At 32.8% G+C, this 21131-nt stretch overlaps 1 protein-coding gene across 3 annotated transcripts in view; it reads left to right on the forward strand.

Annotated features, from left to right (window-relative positions):
- The window catches only part of PCNX1 (pecanex 1), a 164961-nt gene that overhangs the window by 67137 nt on the left and 76693 nt on the right, over nt 1–21131 (forward strand). For 2 of the 3 annotated variants that reach the window (XM_061180983.1, XM_061180984.1), the window contains exons 7-8: nt 19081–19171; nt 20691–20748. In XM_061180983.1, the coding sequence (XP_061036966.1) occupies nt 19081–19171; nt 20691–20748 (149 nt within the window). Of the gene's footprint in view, nt 1–779; nt 913–6445; nt 6631–19080; nt 19172–20690; nt 20749–21131 lie in introns of all 3 variants that reach the window. The other variant, XM_061180985.1, reaches the window with a different exon arrangement.

The raw sequence follows: 21131 nt of genomic DNA on the forward strand, positions 1-21131 counted from the left end.
TGTAATTCTATTAAGCCATAGTTTTGATTTTCTCATTGTTATATATTTGGTTTTAGTTTGTACTTTATTGCTTTTGGATTAAGCTATGGGTTTCTAATTTTTTTGGTGATATTTTGCTGACATTTGCTTCCTAGTGTTGAGGGGACCAGTGTGAGGGCATGGAGTTGAATAAAGTTCGATGGCAGCAAACTACTCTACAGTTAACATATACACACGCTACCTTGAATTGAGCATTTAAAAAGCTAATTGTGCAGCATAGCAGGCAGCAGTTTCACCTAATGCTGCCAAAACTGTGGCACAGGGTAGTGTGAGATAAACTTACTGCCTGACTCCTCGTCATCACAAGTACTATCATTGTTGCTTTTACTGTCTTCATGAAAGGAAGAAATTAATGCCCCTTTACCATTGGTTGGAACTGACACATACAGTACTTTTAAGGCTGACTTAAAGGGCTAGTAGAGGAATATGGGACTAAATAAACAAGACTTTTAGAAAAAGATTTAAAACAACAGAGATCTTAAAATAGAAAATTGAGGTTGAAGAGAAGACGGTGAGGCCAGATAACAGATCAGAAACATTATTTTTAAAGAAACAGTTATCTTTAATAAAAAGGAATGTGTGTAGTCCCTGACTTCCCACCCTCAAAGTAGAGGGAACTTGACTAACTGAGCCAAAAGGTTTTCATAGGTTCACTGTTAAGCTGTCGTATCTGGGGAGGACAGGCTCAGTTTACGCCTCTGACCTAGGCTCCTGTTTGACCTAAGTCTGTCTTGATGCAGCAGCACAGGCCAGCGAGGAGGCAGTGTCATTTCGCCGTGAACGCAGCACATTTAGGCGCCAGGCAGTACGGCGCCGGCACAATGCAGGGAGTAACCCTACCCCTCCTACATTGCTCATCGGATCACCCCTAAGGTATGGTATTTTAAAATTCCACCAAGCTTAGCATGCATGTAACAGACCTCTAACTTGTTCTGTCAGTCTCAAGAAAGCATTTAGTAAATAGCTTTGTTTTTCTTTTTCTTCCAATTTCTCTCTTATACCGTTACGCTTCTTTAGGCTTTCTCTGCATGTGACTGTGAGCTTATTGCATTATGCTTGTCTTATATTGCATTATTTAAACAAAATGATCAGATTGGTTTAGCCAATTTTAAATCACAAATATTATTTTAGGGCAGTTATAAAAATGTAAATAGAGGCCTTAAGTCAGCTTTTCATTTTTTTTCTTACTCCAAATTAGTAATATTAATGCAGTATCTTTCCCGAACACCTTGAACAGTGTTCAATATGAACAAATATGGGCAGAGTGGTGAGCTTGTTGACGTCAGCTTGATAAACCAGTTTGATGATTTTATTTCACTAAAATATGATATATTTTATTTTTCATTGCTTGAAAATTAATCACCAGGACCTAGTAAATGACACGGAACTAGAATATTTAATTTTTGGTAACTTATGGTCAATTGGGGATATGTATATACAGATATATATATTTGTATGTACATTTATGGTGAATTTCTCAACCTCTGTAGTATGCTGAACAAAAAAAAATTATTTTTCCAATATTCCTAATTAGGAAAGCATCTATTTATAATCTTGGGAGTAATTTTTTATTGAAATTCTTAAGCTTTTTTCTTCTCAATTATGTCAAATCTAATGAGCCTATGGCTTGAATTAGAAATATAAAAAAACCTATTCAAAAGACTTATGCTTTATTTAAAGAATACAAATATGGACGAAAATATATGTGCTTGCTTAAGCAGTGCGTATGTTATTATACCGTATGCTCTTATTAATCTCTTGTGTCCAAAAGCATCATTACCCAAATTATTTTACTACATTTTGAAATTCAAAAGGAAGAAAATTTGGTGAAATAACTGCTGTTGAATGCATGGTAGGTTTGAAGAGATAAATCCCTTCCCTTGTTAAAATCTTGTTCATGAAAGTAGCAAAATCCTTATATCTTTAAATTACTGCTTTATTTTATATTCCCCTTGGGATTTAAGACTTGATTGTTTTTCTGAGTTTTACGTTACAATCAGGAACTTCATCTTTCATAGATCATGTTCCTAATTAATCCTGCAGTAATACATAATTTATAATGCAGTATAGATTAGTTAAACCAATATTTAAAATATAAAAATGGGAAAGCAACCATTGAAAAGAAACATTTGGTCTAGAAATCTTTTCTGAGTGCCTTTACTTTTTGTGAGCCCTCCTCTTCTATTTCCTTTGCTCCCTGAGGTAACTTTTTTTTGCTGATGGATTTGGGCTATAGTCCCAACCTGCAGAAGGTGCTCACCATTTCATTTTACTTTTCCTATTTTGTGTTTTCTAACCTCTTCTTTTTTCCCCTTGAATAATACTTGCCATAGACATATTCTTTGCTTACCTTCTCACTCCATGTTGATATTTCTTAATCTTTTTTAACCTTCTCTTTTTAGTCTTTAAAAATCCTTTCATTCTTTGGATCTCACTCACTAAACAAATGTAGACAAATTCGGTTTTTTTCTCTGCCTGGTGGAATATTAAAGAACTGTTCTAACTCCAGCCAACCACATAGGATTTCTCCATGTTTTTCTAAGGTTTTAAATACATCACCATTCAAATGAGGATATGCTGTGAGCCCTTTATTTGTATAGGGCTCACATTAGGATTTTTGGAAAGTAGTCTTCCGGTAATCAGTCAGCATGTAGATTTTGTTAAGGTTCCATGATATTTCCAGTACAAAGATTGCATGTATCTTAAAGAGGCTGACTTCATTATGAATGAAATAAGATAAAATTTAGCTGTGAGGAATTAGGAGAAACACCAATTGAATAAAACCATCTTTTTTAATTGCAAAAATATTCAGGTAAAGCAATAGTGGTATTAATTCTCAATGTGAGTTACATAATAATAATCTCATCTTTAAATAAATATAGGATAGCGTGGTTATGCAAAACTTGAAAAACTTGTCAAAAAGAAATGGAATAGGTATGATAATACTTTAATTATAATTACTCTATAGATATCAGTAAAATCTATTAACATATTTTAAAGTTTAATGAATAGTGTAAGTAATCGACAGTCTAAAAAGCAACTTTGTAAAGTATATGTCTCCAAGGATTGGGGGTGAATCATCAATTTCCTCACAAAGAGAATTTGCATGTATTTTTTATGCTTGTTAGAATATCCTATTTCAGAATTACTTTTTAAAGTTTTTTTGTTCATTAAGTTAACCTTGTAGGCCCTTATTAATTCTTCCCAGTTACTAGAGATAAAAACAAAAATGAATATTTAAAAATTCTATAATACTAATATTAAGAGTTAGTTCTATATTTATCAGCCTAAATGTGATATCTTTTAGAACTCTAGTTAATGGACTGGAATGAAAATAAATCATCAGTGCATTTGGGGGAAGGGAAAGAAGCTTTACTGTATTCTTAGATTTATTTTTTTAAATATAAGATTGAAAGACTTGTAATCAAATAAGGTCATAGTAATAACTGAGTCTATAATTGGAAATTCATATCATTTTGTGGTACTGAGGAAGAAATCCACCAAATATTTGTTGCGTGTGTACTGTGTTCAAGATACTCTTCTGAGTGTTCTCTGGAATCTGGAGATTCATAGCAATAATGTGATCATACTCTTAGAGTTTATTGTTTACTTGGGGAGATACATACAAAGATAACTAACAGCGTAAGGCAGAATGTGTCAAATATTAAGTAAGTGGTACAGAGGAAGGAAAGACCAAGACCAACTATATTTTTTTATCATTTAAATTAGAAGAGTTAATTAATTAGTAAGACTGCATGTCAGTGATGCTACTGATAGCCAATAGTTTAGAAACCTAAATTTCTACCTTTTGCTGTGTTGTGAAATAGTTGCTACCTTTTCTGAAACTGATAGTTTTGATATATAATTGGTATTGTAAAAAAGATTAATTTTTGTCAATTATTAGTTAGCTTAAGGTGAAGTACCTCCAGGAATAGTTTTCCTAGCAATTTGTGCAAAAATGATACTCTTTTTCCTTGTTGAAGGATTCTTGAAAACAGGAATTCAAGGGACATAAATATTTTTTGTCTAGCTTTTGATGTTCAGAAACTTGACATTTACAGCTGCATAGATTTTGGCTAATTTTCTTTGTTTCTTTATTCTGGAGTTGATTTTCATGCATTGCCTAATATTTTGAAAACCTTTTATATATGGATATGTTGAAGATTAGTGTATTCTCAATACGTTCACATTGGAATACATCTAACTGCCGTATAGCACCTTTGTTTATGACTTTTAAGTGAAAAAACTGATGGAAAAATTTGTTGAGTATGTATATACATATATTATAAAATTTTGTCTTCTGAATCTGAAGGATCGTAGTACTTGAGCTACTCAAAATTTTCTCCCTTGTGAAATTGGGTCATTTTGGTAAGGTTTATGGATAACTTTAGATGGTTTCCAAGGACAGACTTACTATTTATAGTTATGACTTAAAAAGTTAGTGCCGGTAAGCATTAAGTCAGTGTTTTGCAGACTTATTTTTTTTTATATGTTGCATACATTCCTGTGCTCTATTTAGATTATGTACTTTTTATTGGCTCTAAAAGAAGACTGAAAAAAAATTAATGTTTCAGGTAGTGGTGATTAACAGAACTTTCTGTGGTGGTGGAAATATTTTATAATCTGCACTGTCCAGTATAGAAGACACTAACTACTAGCTTCTGCCCACTCTGGTAGCTGTGGTAGCCATGGTAGCCACTAGCTGTGTTACGTGGCTCTTGAGCACTTGAAATATGGTTAGCATGAATGAGGAATTAACATTTTAGTTACTTTAGTCATGTGTGGCTACTGTAGTAGACAGTACAGTTCCAGAGTGTGTTCTGTTACCATAACCACAGCTTTAAGCAATATATGAAGTATTTTTTACTTAGTCTTATTTCATGGTTACAGTTGACCCTTAAACAACATGGGTTTGAACTGTGTGGGTCCAATTACATGTGGGTTTTTTTCGATAATAAATACTATAGGATGACATGATCCATAATTGGTTGAATCTTTGGATGCTGAACCGTGGGTAAGGAGGGGCACTATAAGTTATACGCGGATTTTCAACTCTGGAGATTTGGCTCCCTAACCCCCGTGTTGTTCAAGGCTCAACTCTACTTCAAATTACAGCTCTCTTCCCAGTCTGCAGCAGGATTAGTCTTGTTTTATAGACATCAGAGAAATCTCTGCATTTAATTCAAAGGATTAGAGAGAAGTTGATACTCATGAAAATGATAAAGTTACCGAATAAGGCCATTCTAAGTAGCATACTTCTTTTAATTCCTAAAAGGTCTAATAATTTTAATAATAGTGCAGAGTTGCATTGAACATCATGTAGAGAACGACATATAATAATTATACTCAAAGTGTTTTCATGAGTTTCATCAGTTTAAATTTGAGTGTTATACTAAGAAAATTAAAATTCATAGTGTTTTAAAATACATATAAACATATAAAATGAGTTAAGAATATAATATAGTTTCTTAATTTTATCTAATTTTTAGATAATTTAGATAATTTTAATAACATTTATAATCACAAAATACTGAGTATTTTAAAATTTTTGTAAAATTCAGAAAAGACTATAATATCCCTTGAGAAATTACTGGTTTCCAAATTATTTTTATGGTTTTCTAAAACGATGGGTTCTTGTAATGAAACTTTGGTATGAATTGGAAAAGATAAGAACAGAATTCACTAAGGGAACATAATTATTAACTAACACCTGTATATAAAGCCTGTGGCCTTATTTCAGAACTATGTAGGCTTTTGATAGAAAAAACACTTTATATATGAATTATATTTCTTGTAGCATCTCAGCAGTCATTTTTATTTCACTTGATTGAGTCAGTGTTTTTTATTCTGGTTTTCTTCACTAGTTTGTGATTTTCTTTTGATTCAAAATTGTCATCTTGGTTGCATTTGATAAAGATTCTTTGGTTTTCAAGTGCATAGAAATTTTGTCTTATTGTGAATTTGAGATGCCAGAATATGAAATTGAAAGAACAATTCTAGAATAATTATATCAAGGTTATTTATAAAAATGCATATTGAACTAAAAAATAGGTTTTTTCTATGAGGGACCAGCTACAGCCTACATATATTTAGTGTACTTGTGACTCTTCTTTGCTACTTTTTTCCTTATACTAGAACTTTGTTGACTTGAGGTGGAAAGGTGTCACAGATTGGTTGCTTTACGTATACATTGAATTTTTTCTGTGTTCATCGCCATGAATCAGATTTCTAAAGACCAGAAATTTTAAGCCGGCAGTATGATCTGCATATTTTACAGTTTGTTGGCTCTTTCTTAGGTTACATTGAAATCTTTTTTTTTTTTTTAATTAGTTTTCTATATTGACTTCTAGCTATTGTTTTCTCTTTTCTTCCCTGTAATGTCTCCCCAATCCATGTTTTTTCCTAGCCTTCAAGATGGTCAGCAAGACCAGCAGTCCACAGCCCAGGTCAAAGTCCAGTCCCGCCCCCCTTCCCAGGCTGCAGTGCTCAGTGCTAGTGCCTCCTTGCTGGTGAGAAATGGGAGTGTCCACTTAGAAGCATCACATGACAATGCATCTGCTGTAGGCGGCAGCAGTTTGCACGATGAACTTGGTACGCAGGCCTTATATAATCTTGGTGACATAAAACTTTGATGTGGCAGATAATGGGTAACAATGATTACACTTCTTTCCTGAGATAGCTTCATTTTGGAACTATGCATAAGAACAATTTTTTTAGGATTTGCCCTGTGTATAAGGAAAATTTGACATTTGCTTTTCCCTTTTCTGTTTCTTTCAACTCTTACTCTACATTTTCTTTTGAGCATGTCCGTTATTAATGGTAAAGTATTAATAAATGTTCATGCTTTACTGTCCTCTTATAACGATTTGGGCAATTTTATTATTTCTTGGCATTTGTACCATGTGGTGAAATGTTGAGTTTTAAAAAATTATTTTGATTGAACCTTAATTTCTCTGAATTCTCTGCTGCAGGAAAGGCAAAAGTACTTTCTAATGGCCTATTACTGTATAATCTTTCTTTTAAGTATTCTATATTTTACTTCAATGTCTATCATCTGAAGTAGGACTTACTATAATTCTAAATGCAGTATTCTGAGGACATCATGGCTCTATACCACTATCAAATAACTTTATAAAGTTTTTTCTTTTTCCTGTTAATACATCTAAAAATAGAAATGTAAGTTATTAAATAGTTAATTCTCAGAGAGGTGGTATAGTTTAAAGCCTCAGTAATGCCTTAAAGAGACAGTATTTTATACTGGTTTGTTTTCTATTTCTCTGTCCAGTTCAGCTTTCTCGTGCTCAAAATGCAGATTAATAGCAATTTAAGTAAATATAATGAAGAAGAAAATCTTGTTATTCAGAAATACACATTTCAAAGTATTATATTTGCTTACTGTGATTTTGTTTCTCCATGTTATAACTGTCTTTCATTTATAAAGAAGATAATTTAGTTGATGCTTTTACTAGAAGGATGTATGGTATAGGGTGCCCAAAATAGGTATAATAAAATTTCATATGCTATTTATTGACTCTTTTCCCATTTTGTAAAAACTCTTAGTTACAGAGAGAATTAATAAGTATTAGATATGCATATTGATGAGATTGTCATCTTTAACAAATCTTATAGAAAGCTGAAAATGGTCATCTAAGATATTTATACATTAGAATGTACGGTGATTTCTAAATAAAATGAGAAGGCAATAAAACATTTTAATTTTAGAGTGCTTTTGCTTTTGAGTTTGTAATTTGAAGAGGGCAGGGAGTCTATAAAGAGGGTGTTTGAGAAGAGTAAGGTAAACTTTAATTTAGTTACTTGCTTTGACTGAAAGTAGGGATGCTTCCTTAGTTGCAAATATATTGAGTAAATAGTATCTTTTGATTGACATTTCTCTTGGGTTAACCCAAAGTTCCTATGAACAGAGGACTTGTCAATTTGTATGTGTAAAATTACAGTCACTATCACCATTGTCCATTGATCATTTGGTAGTAGATTAGCTAAGCTTAGTTTTAATCCATTTTGGATTTTTAAACTCTTGTCAAATGAAAAGTAAATTGAACCAGGAGGTGATTTTCCTCTGAAAAAATTCTTAATTTGCTCAAAAAACTTGCTAAGCAAGATTTAGTTATAAAGTTCCGTGCTTAAACCACATGCAGATTATTGAGAATATGTACATATCAATTTAGCATCTACTGGTGACTATTCAGGATATTCTCTTAAAATTTGGATTTTATCGTTTGTGTTAACTGCTTTCTGATAGTTCTTGGCCTTTGGTAGTTGAATGTTGCCAAATTGAATGCTTAGTAATAATTAGCACAAAACACACAATCAATGGACAGTGTATACCTGTTCGTTTCATAGCACATAAGGTTGGCCAAAAAAGATTCTAAAAATGAACTGCAGCTGAACTTGAAGGAATTGATAGAGACACTGATTTTTTAATATATTTCACTAGAACATTTTTGTTGCATGGTTTAATTTTCTACATGATTTTAATTAACAGTAGTAAAATAATTTTGTGTGAATGAATTTGGATACTGTATACTCAAATATGTTGAAGTTAGCCATGATATTCCCTGAATGTATGGAGTATTTACAAAGGATTGCTTCCTTCCAAATTTAGCTTCTTCAACTGAAAATTTTAAATGTATAATTTTTACATGTGAAAATTTATAAATACACATAATACATTTATATAACACACTCATACACATACATACTCAAACTTATATCTACTTATACATATATATGTTTGGGTGCATATAAATGTTTTTACGTGTATACATGTATACGTTGTAATTGTGTGTTTACTTTTTAAAGTGAGGAATATTAGCCTTTTTCGATTAAAGGAAACTTGCAGTCAGACATTATTTAATTCCAAGCCTAGGTAGTTTTCCTTAACTATGTTTTTGACATTTTTACTCTGTGGTGTTATAATAGATAACCACATCCATTTCCTATACTAAACCCTGAGAATCCTTATTTTTCTGTTGCATTTTATCTAGCATTTCAAGATTATCAGGTAGCATTGGACGTGGTGGAAAAGTTCATTGACGATGGCATTATAAGGTTTTATTAGTAGCTTAATCAGCAGAGGAAAATACATTTTCATCATCCATTTTCCACAGGCATAATTGTTCATCATAATTTTAAAAACTGAATTATAAGTGTGTAATTTAGAACCTAGTTGGAAAAATTTGGATGGTTTCCTTTCTCATTTATAGACTTCATTTCCATGGAAACTTTGTTTAAATAATTATGTAAGTGATGGGTAAGTTTTGAAGTTAAAATCTTTGAAAAGGAAATTACTATCAAAGAATTTCTCAAATCCTTCAATGTAACATGTTATTCTTTTTGTAAAAACCACATTCTAAAGGTTAATTTTCTTTTTATCAGCCTTTTGTTGAACTTATTTGCAGTTGATTTCATACTATAGTCTGAATTAAACTGCAGTTTTACTAAATAAAACAAGCTTTTGCTTATTACCCAGGTAAGTCACACAAGAGACAGTTTTTATGATAATCCTGGCTTCCGCCTGTGAATTAAGACTAATAAATTGATGTAGTGATGAAACAGGTTATTATAATTGATAGTTAAACTCTTAATATATATCACATCTCAGAGGAAGTATTCTAGATAGGATCAAACAGGAAAATTTGTCTTTTTTTTTTCTGTGTATGAAATTAGTGGTGGTGAGGATATGTTTTGAGAAGTATTTATAAAATTATTTTCATGTGAAAAATAAAAATACTGTTATAGGCAAGAAATGAGGACAATAGAGTTTTATGTTTATCAAGACATAAATGTAAAATATATAAATATCATAGGTAGTGTTCCTCTGAATTTAAGACTTTCTTAATTTCATTAATGTATTAGAGGTTTAAAGAGTAATGAATTGATTTTTCTAAGGTTTTTTAAAAATTTCATTACTGTACAAGTATTTACAAAGAAGGTATTCTTTCTGATAATCCGCTTTACTACAGAACTTATTACCTTGAAAATGTGATCAGCTCTAGAAAAAGATTTAACGGAAATCTGGCAACACCCTATTGACCTTCTTAAGCAGTTTATAGCAGCTATGCGTTATTAAGGAGAAATACAATTTGGAGGCTTTTAAATTTTTTATTTTAAAAAGCAGAGACTCAGATGATCTATAATACTTTCAGTGATTTTTATGTTAGTCTTAGTGTTTAAAATAGATTATATTATTATGGACTACTCTGTAACATTTTGGGCTCTGTCATTAATTACTTCTCATTACTATAAATACAAAGTCAAGATGGCTTTAAAGGGACCTTGGAGTCCATACTTTAGTCTCCTATGTTATGGTAGATCTTTTTCATTCATCTAAACTAAAAGTTATATTCTTTTTTGCAACAACCTTGATCTTACCCTTTATTGTTGTTTTTGAATGCAAACTCTATTTTTTGTACCTTTTTGCAGGGGAGGGCAACACAAGGTATTTATTTATTTAACATCTTTATTGGAGTATAATCGCTTTACAATGGTGTGTTAGTTTCTGCTTTATAACAAAGTGAATCAGCTGTACATATACATATATCCCCATATCTCCAGTACTTATAAATGAAAGTAAAATGTTTATTTTTATGGAAACAGTAAAAATGCTTCATTATCTCTAGAAGGAAGAAGTATTAAGAATTTAGGGGGATGTATTCTATTTATACTTTTTGGTGTAAGGATGGGAAAAGCATGTTCTAATACAAGTTTACAAATACCGGAAAATAAAATGAAGAAAATTAAGTCATCTGCAGTCTTACCACTCAGAGATAGTCACTATTAACATTTTATTCTTTTTTCCTTTCTTTTTTAATGCATACATGTATATGCTTTTCTAACACAGAACTGGGGTGATGTTGTATGACTTTTATGTCACTGTATGAGTTTTGCTTCTTGATGTTTTCTCTTAGCACATTTGAACATTTATTCATGTTGTTTTTTAACTTGTTCTTAAGTGACTGCATAATATTTTATCACTGAGAGCTACATAAAAGGTAGTATAGAATAGTGAACTCTATAGAGTTAAACTTCCAGGCCTCAAATGCGAGCTCTACCACTTCCTAGCTGTGTGACCTTGGACAAGTTATTTTCTCTCCCTGTGCCTCAGTTTCCTCATGTATCAAAGGAGGGGATAGTAATAATACTTCGTAGGTTTGTGGTGAGGATTATACCTATTAAAATATTGAAAGCAATTAGAACAGTGCCTGGCAATAGTAAATTACATAAATAATCATCACTCTTATTGTTAACATTATTATTTATTACAATTTATTTAACCAGTTAACTAACCCCATTGTTAGTCTTCAAGATGATTCCTGATATTTTCTATTGTAATAAACACTCTGCTGAACATCCTTTGCACAGCCCTTTCTGTACAGCTGTGATTATGTCCTTAGGACAAATACAGTGAAAGGGAATCATCCGTCAAGGGGAAATAAACATTATTGAGACTTTGATGTATACTCTTAATTACTTTATGGAAAGCTTGTTTACACTTTATCTGGCAGGGTTTGAGAGTGTCTGTTTTATCCCCACAAATGTTAAAATTAAAAATAAACCTAGACAAATTTTACTTTATCTACTCTAACCGTCATTTCCTGGAAATGCTCAGAAGTTTATCATTGTTACTGTGGAAGGACTACCGGCATATTATTTTTAAAAGTTTGGGATGCTTGAACTACTCTAGGAATTTTACAGACGATAACAGAGACTGGTTGAGATATCTGATTTGTCTCTTGCCAGTCTGTGTTGTAAAGAATTCATTGAAGCACTAGATTAACTGCTTTCTAACATTAACATTCTTAAGATTCTAAATTAAATTTGATTAGTATGTGCATTAGTTAGAATATAGGTAGAGTCTTTAATGGAGAGACCTGCCCTCCCTCATCCCCCATCAGTGACTGAAATTAGAGAGAAGTTTACATTTCTCTCATAACAGTCTGTTGGGAGCTGTCCCTAGCAGATGGGTTGGTTCTTTTATCTTCCACATATGGCTTCCCTGCTTGGTCCACAGTGACTGCTCCAGTTGTTGACATTTCCCCCCAGGCAGGAGGGCAGTGGGGAGGGGGGTGCTAAAAAAAGGTCAAGGACAGCTAGCCTTTATCTTTCAGACTGTGACTTGGGAAATGTGCCTGTCACTTTCTCCTGCCTTCCATGGGCTCATACATAGTCACATGGCAACTTCTAGCTTCAGGAGAGGCTGGGAGAGGTCTCTAAGTAGATAGACATAGGCTCAACTGAAATTCAGTGAGGGGAAGGTCCTATTTTTAAAAGGGATAAGGACAAGATGCATACTGGAGGCCAGTCATCAGTCTTTGCCACAGTAAGACAATAAACACTTCAGATAAGTAAGATTAAGATCAGTGACCTACTAGAAAAGTTGAGAGTTACAAGTAGCTTGCAATTATGGGCAAACAGCTCAACTTTGCTCATAATTTTTAAAATTGCAAATTAAAAATAGGATTATGATATTTTTCATCTACTGAATGTGTAGTGATGTCCATTGTTGGAAAGCGTCTGGTGAAATAGACCACTATAAGATTGAACATTTTTGGAGGGAGGTTTAGAACAATAGACCCAAAATGCCAATATGTTTTAATCCACAAGTTTCAGAAACATGCAAAGATATATGTACGTGGATATTCATTGTAGCATTGCTTGTAATTTGGAAAACTGTAAACAATCTAAATGTCTGTTACTAGAGAACCCCTGGTGTATTATTCATGAACATAACTGTAATGTTCAGAACTTGATATATATATGTTATCGACATGAAAAGGTAAGCTATTTAGTAAGCAAAAGAAGTAAATTTTAGAAAGTGTGTATGAAGAGAATGATCCATTTGTTTTGGGATAAAATGTAGATAAAAATTGTTCAGAAGAACACAGAAACTGCTCTTGGCAGTGGCTTTCTGTGGGGAGTGGGGAACTTCCTTCGTTTTATATACTGCTTTTGAATCTTTCGATGCATCATATTTTTAAAATGAAACACAAAAAGGAAACAACAAATGTCACTCATTCTCCAAAACCTTGATTAGTAACTTGTGGGAATTTCACTGACTACATGCTGTCTCATGTTCATCCATCTACTTGGTCTTTTACCTGACTAGTCTTTTTTTTCTTGTTTGTTTTTAAATCAGCTTTATTGACATATAATTTTGGCATGATAAATTGTGTTCATTCAACATGTACAGTTTGGTGAGTTTTAACAGATGTGCACGCCTGTGAAATCCCACAATCAAGGTGCAGAACATTTTCATTATCTTCAAAAGATTGTGCCCCCGTTGCAGTCCGTGCCTCCTCTGCTCCTGGCCACAGGCATCCACTGTGTGCTTTATGTCATTATGTTTTTCCTCTCCTAGAAGTTCATATAAATGCAGTCACACAATATGTCGCCTTTTGTGTTTAGTTTTGCACTTAGCATGGTGCTTCTGAGATTCATTATGTTGTTAGCAGTATGTTCCTTGTTGCTGAGTATTCATTCTGTGAGCTTACTATATATTTTATATTCATTCATCTGTCAATGGACAAGTTTGTGTTGTTTCCAGGTATTGGCTATTGTGAATAAAATGTCTAAAATGTTTTCAAAAGTAATTTTATATTCCCACCAGCATGTATGAGTTCCAGTTGTTCCCATTCTCATTGACATTTGCTATTTTTGGCCTTTTAAATGTTAGCCCTAATGGGTGTATAATATCTCATTGTGGCTTAAATCTACATTTCTCCTATGACCAGGGATGATGAGGATCCTTTGGTGTGTTTATTGACTATACATACATATATATCTTCTGTGAAGTGTGTCCAAATCTTTTACTCACTTTTAAAATCAAGCTGTTTGTCTTATTATTGACATTTAAGAGTTCTTTTGATATTTTAGATGCAACTAATTTGTCAGATACAAATTACAAATATCTTCTCCCATTCTGTGACTTTTTTTGTTTATTTATCTGATCATTTGTAATGTCATCAATGTCATTGTTACGGATTATTTTACCAAGATGAGGAGGACTTGCCCTTTTGAAGGAGATGTGAGATGATGAAATTATATCAGAATATGAACTTGTACATTCACTTCTGGAAGGTTCACCTGATCTGGGGATTCCACTTAATGAATTGACATGTTGTGTTAAGTCAGAACTAACGAACAGTGACCATGGCAGTAAAATATATCAGTATATGAATCTCTTTCACTGTTACCAAGCAATAGAGTTTATCTGTCTTTTCTTGCCAGTCCTCAAAAGCTCTCCTCTAAACCAGCCTCTTTCTTCTCATTTCTACCCTTTTTCTTATTCTTCTCCTGTTTTAAAAACCTAGCACAGCGTTGCACGTTCTAGGAAGAAGGACTGGTTCTCAGTATTGAATAGGAGCAGCATAGTGACTTGATTTCCATTTAGCACAAGAATTAAAGACATTTTATAAGAGTAAGGCTTTTGGTCTAGGACAGGGATTAGCAAACTATGGCCTGGTGACTATATCTAGCTTGACGCTTGTTTTGTAAATAAAGTAAATAAATATTTATTTTACGTGTTTTCTGTGGCTGCTTTCACGCTACAGTGGTAGACTCGAACTGTTGCAACAGAGACCATCTGGCCCACAAAGCCTAAAATATTTATTATCTGTCCCTTTACAGAAAAAGTTTGCTGATACCTGGTCTAGGGAGAAACAGGTCCATAAACCTGTAAGCAGCAGTAAAATGAGTCATTTCTGTCTGGGTGAAAACTCATGTTTCCTCAGAGACTCACAGGCACCACTCATAATAAGGGGGGTGCTATCCAAGATATTGGAACTTGTCAAGGCCTTCTCTCTTAAAAGTGTCGTGTATTCATTGGAATGGCATTGTGAGCACAATACTCATCACCACCAGAAAAAGACACTTTTCGTAGAGTACTCAAGTTAGTCATAGAGATGTATGTAGTCCCCCAGTTGTCTTCTAAAAACACTTTGTAGAGCTGCCTCCCTTGTCTCTATCTCTCTTTGCTCTTGTAGCCCCTCCTTGCGCTAAGAATAATGCTAGAAAAGTGAGAAGTCAAGCAGTGTATCAGGGTTAGGCTTGGAGAACGCAGAATGAATGGGGGTGTAGGGTGGGGATCTACAGAAGGAAATCGTCCAAGAAATGTAAGAGGCCTTCTTTGTCGTTGGTGCTGGGAAGATTGGAAGAACCCTACAGATGATTTGTCCTGGTAACCACCTCTTTCTAAGATAAATAAGTGAAATGAGAGTGACATTAAGAATGCATTAAGGGTTTCTCACAATATTAACTGAATTTTGTGTTACGTGGTGAGGATTTTTATTGATAGGACTAATTAGAGAATCTCATTAATTTCTATGTCTTTTATCAGTGCTTTGCCAGTGTTTATTTTGTTTTTTTGTTTTTTAATTTATTTATTTAATTTATTTATTTTTGGCTGCGTTGGGTCTTCGTTGCTGTGCGCGGGCTTTCTCTAGTTGCAGTGAGCGGGGGCTACTCTTCGTTGCGGTGCGCAGGCTTCTCATTGCGGTGGCTTCTTTGTTGCAGAGCACGGGCTCTAGGCACACGGGCTTCAGTAGTTGTGGCTCACAGGCTCTAGAGCACAGGCTCAGTAGTTGTGGCACACGGGCTTAGTTGCTCTGCGGCATGTGAGATCTTCTCGGACCAGGGCTCGAACCCGTGTCCCCTGAGTTGGCAGGCAGATTCTCAGCCACTGCACCACCGGGGAAGCCCCCAGTGTTTATTTTGAATTTGTGGCTTCAAGGAAATGCTTCAAGTGTCCTTGTTCTTTAAATCAGTATTCAGTTTTACTTATCTTGTTCATCACTTATTTATTGACCTGTGGTTACTGGAAATTCTCCCACCTCAAGAAAAATAGGGTTTTGTGTAATTAAATTGAATTTTTGAAGACTATAGCAGTCATTATTGAATATTTGAAACAGAAATACCAGGTGCCTTAACTTTTCTTTATCTTAGAGATGCTATATCATGGCCAATGTCATTATTAGGTCTGAAATTCCAGCCTCCATTCTGGTTTGTCAGAAATTAATGTTTTTCTTTTAAAATCATGACAGAGCCATACTATTAGATATAATTAGTTATGACCTGGGAGTTGAATTATGAGGAGATAACAGTTTATAATCATAATACATGTGAGGAGGACATATTTCATTGATGTTCTACTTTCTTCCCAATTAATGTTCATTAGAAATAATATTTACATGGAAGTATTTTTCTAAATACAGAATACTTATTAAAATAAGGTTATTAATAAGGGCACATTTACTTATTAGTTCAGAAAGGTTAACTGTGATTATGGTTTTAATCTCAAATGAGATATATGTCAAGTTGTTATGTTTGCTAAGAAGATTTGTACAAATTTAAGATATTAATTTTTATAAACCAATAGCAATATGTACTTATTTCTGTTTTGGTTATTTTTGAAGATGTCTTTAGTAAATTATTAATATATTAAAATGTTACTAAGTTTTTCACTGAAACCTTAAGCTAAACACTTTTTAGTGTAATTTTTTTTCTGAATTATCTTCTGAATAAAATTTGTTACTTCTGAAGTGCTGTCAGCTGCCAAGCCCAAAGATGTAAGAGGGACATAGAATCTGTTCTTTTGGTGGAGTTAAGTTGGGAATACACCATGAAGCCTTAATACGAAGTTAGTTTGTTCTGACATATGCCATGTATGTTTTTATGAACCTGACATGTTTGTAAAGTTAGTAGGTAGACAGAAGCTTCTTAGGGAAAAAAAAAGCACTGTTGAAGTCATGCACATTTGTTGAAATTATAACTGCCCTTTTCTTAGACATGTTTTATGCCTTGTTTAAATTTTATTCTTCTTACTCAGTGGTTTGTATGCATTCAGAGTTGTAGATTTGTAGTTGTAGTTGTAGATTTATGTAGTAATAAAACTACTCAGTTTTTCCAGCTTTCTTTCTGAAAAACTTTTGGAGGGGGTGTTTTATTTTTATTTAAAAATGCACCCATTTCTATATAAGTTTCATACTAGACATCTATACATAAAAGACAACATAGTTGCAGTAATGACTTAATCATCTTTTACTGTTTCATTTGAAAATTACAAAGAGTAATATTTTAGTTGATTTCAGTTGCATATAAATATTTATTATTTTTAATATCCCAAGAACAGGACTTATATTACTAAAAATCCCATGGAATGCTTAAATACTCAGAATATACTCCAATAATTTAAATTCTACTGAATATAGAATTAACTTATTTCAAAAATACATACAAATTATGTGATATAAACACAAATATTTATGCATTCCATTCTTACTGGATTTCATACAAGCCCGCCCAGGTCTGTTACTCTGTGATTTAGTCATTTAATACGGTTTTATAATTCTTCTGCATTTATGCAATCTGTGATTTTGATCAGGTGTTTCTTTTTTTCTGCTAATCTAAGTTAATTTTAGCACAGCCAATCTCTGATTATCCATGCTAATAAGTAAGGAAAGAGCACAGCATAAAAAGTTACAATTTAAAAATAATTTTAAAATCTCAGTCAAGGCAGTTTTTAACTTTTTTCTTTACTAACAATTTCTGCAACCCACCCTATCGCTTCAAAAAACTCTGTCATTTCAGTTTAGTTCCCTACTCTGGTTTCTGTTAGAGGTGCTAAGAGTGAGTAACTCATGGCTAGAAGACGGGGGTAAAAAGCAGAGTTTTAGATAATCTACATGCTCAGTAGTCCTTGAAAAACAGCAAATGAGCTGAGCATTTCATAGAATGCCTTTTTCCCTAATTTATCTCAGGAGTATTTTGACCAAAAAAAGTGCTACTACAGAAAACACCATAATAGGATAAAATATTATGACTCATAGAAAGTACTCAAATAATCCTATTTAATAAAGTACTTTTTCTGATTCTAGTCCTTTTGACGAAAGAAGTAATTGTTGAAATGTTCTGTGAACCCTTGGTTATATTAGAATAGTATGGGGGCCTTTTATTGTCATTTTTCAAGGATTTCACTTAAATAAAAATTCTTATTGTATACTGTTTTCATTGTAGTCATGGAAAAGAAATCTTTTAGCCTTGTCATCAAGTTGAAATCGCCCTTTAGATTTCTCATATTTATAACCTCAGTAGTTCTAGCTAGTAAAACAAAAACCTCATAAATACTCAAAAGGCAGTCTGGACTAGATCCAAACAGTTGCAGTTATATACCTCATCTTATTGTCCTACTAGAAATTTATATTCATTTATTTATGCTCCCTACCCACCATTGATATAGCTTACCATAGATCTTCAAAGTACAGCATGCATTTTAGACAGTATTCAGGTTTCTAAAATTCCATTATCAGAAATCATTTTATGTTATACAGTTCATTTTAAGAGAGTTTTTTTTTCAAACCTATATTCTTTGCAACCAATAAAATTTCTAAGCCTTTTATCAGTTCTGTAGATACTTGGCTACAGCAAATGGTGTTCCTAAATTCTTTCATAGAGTTCTTGTAGAATCATACAACTATTAATATTCATTGAATACTGTAGTTTGTCACCAACATTATTATACTTCATTCATTGAACTTCCTTAGATCCATTTTGATACTTTTTTATTTCTTCTTAAAAGTAAAACAAAACCAAAAAACTCTAAAGGTAATCACATAAATTTGTTGTCTTGCAGTTTGAGCTATCTTAAAACTTAAGCAGCCCTCCAAATGGCTACTCACCAGTTGTAAGTAGTGGTCAGGTGACCTTTAAACAACATTCAGTTTGTTTGTATTATAACTTGAATTGAGAACGTGCTGGGAGGAGAAGAGAGGAGACTGCTATTAGGAAGCTGACTTAAATCACTTTTAACACCTGATTATGTATGTTGACATTTTACCCCACTGTTTAGCATTCCTTTTCAATTCACATCATACTGAATTATATGTAGATCATTGTTTTTTAAATATTTTGGAAAAAGAAGATTATAGTACATTTTCTTAGATTGTAACAAGCTTAAAATTAGTGTTTCATGAAGGAAAATTTCTGAGTATTCTAATGGCTTTTTTAAAAAAATCATTTATTTGCTAGGTAAGTTCTCTTCTACGCTTTATGAGACTGGTGGCTGTGATATGTCACTTGTGAATTTTGAACCAGCAGCAAGAAGAGCATCCAATATCTGGTATGTGTGAAGTCATATTAGGGAAGTGTATGTACTTGCATATGTTTGCCGTTTTTAAAGTTTGTAAGCGTTGAGATAGAAAAGTTATTTTGAAAACATTTGTTTATATTGGCTTAAATAAATTGTCATTATGCATTTGTCGCCAAAGAATTAAAGTAGAATTTTTTGCTGTGGAAAAAAAGAAAGCTGTTATTCTTAAAACAAAAGCTATTATGTATTTTAAAAAAAAGATTAAGTAAAAATTTCCTGTAGATCTTACCATGTGACAGCGGTTTCCCGCAATTTCAAATTTAACTATGTATATATATTGCATGATGGAAAAAACTTAATAGAAAAATATTTACACAGCTAAGTTCAAACCGATCGATTCTCTTTCTTTGTGTAATTTCAAATTTTTATTTCTGTGTGAGGGTTTTGGTCAAGTGTCTTTTTAAATGATTATCTTTCATTTTGTTCTAAAATGTGTTTACCAGCTGTAAGAAGGAGGAATTTCTTAAAATATGGGTCATATGTTGCATTTAGTTTCTTTTCTCTCCTTCCCTCAGGAAGGAATTATGTAAGATAACAGAGAAGTTAAGAGGAAAGCAAATAAGAAATAGAAATCTTGATCGTATAACATAATCAATTATAGTTTAGAATGTGTTAAACTTTTTTCTGAAATTTTAATCTTACTCATCTGTTCAAATTGCTGCATTGAAATTCATTGTTGATTGATTAGCTCACTTTTTTTCCACAAGAGTCATTTGATTCTTATTTTAGGACTTCCATTTAATAGTGGGACACACCTATTTATATGTTACATATCTATGGGCAGTTCACTTAGTTTTTTCAGTTTTGAGGGTCTCTTTAAAGCAATAGGGTCTTGTGATCACTTAGCTTAGCATGCTGAAAAGATAGAACATTTCAGAAACTGTACTCTTTAATAAAGCTCCTTTAGTCCAGTTTCAGAATTCACCCCCTCAAAAATGATTGGAGTGTTTAGATGATTTTGTAACAGTGGAAGCCATAGGAGGATGGAACAATGGGAACACTTTATTATGTTTAATATAATTCAAGATAAGAACAATTCCTTACACCATAAATGTGGTAAGGTCTTAAGTTCTGAAATCTAAATTTGACTGAACTGTGGAAACTGAATTGTCACGTTCTAGACTATTGTATCATAGGTTAAATTTATTATGGCTCCTGGCAATATGTTAATTGCTTTCTTAAACAATTTTCACAAGAACTTGGTGATAGAGGTACTTTTATCCTGTGTTACCAATGAGGAAACTGAGGTATAAAAAGGTTAGATAACTTGTCCAAGATCTCATTCAGTTGATGAGGAGATTTGAATATAGATACTTTGACCCAGAGGCTATGCTCCTAATCACAACTCTAGGAAAATTCGATTTTGTACTTTGAAGTTTACATGGAAAAGTAGACAGTGTAAATATCATGTAATTGTTAATAGACTTATTTTTCTTTCTACTACTTGACAAGCTGTTTATTCCCTAAAGTCTTCTTCATTTTTCTTTAGTGACACGGATTCACATGTATCCAGTTCTACCTCAGTTCGATTTTATCCACATGATGTGGTAGGTTTTCCTTTATTTTTATAAAATGCTGTATTTTCAGATTAAGTAGCTATACAAATCAGAAAATTGATGAGGTTACAAAATATCAATTTTGTTGAAAACTGGCAAAATCACCTTTGCTGTCCCATGGTGGATCTCTTCTCATAAGTCCTTTGTTAAGAAACAAACAAGCGTAAAGCACCGTGAAGTTTAATTAGCTATTTATGAATCAGTAATTACACTTTTGAGGGTACATAGAGGTCTGTTTACTCACCAGTGTCATAATCTGGTTGTGCCATTTTTAATTGTGCCGTTTTAAAACTTCACTTTGAACGTTATGATTTTGGTACATAGCTAACTGATTTGGTACTTATCTACTAACTGTTGGTTAACTATTAGTTATT

The sequence above is a fragment of the Eubalaena glacialis genome, chromosome 2, assembly GCF_028564815.1.
Source record: "Eubalaena glacialis isolate mEubGla1 chromosome 2, mEubGla1.1.hap2.+ XY, whole genome shotgun sequence".
NCBI lineage: Eukaryota > Metazoa > Chordata > Mammalia > Artiodactyla > Balaenidae > Eubalaena > Eubalaena glacialis.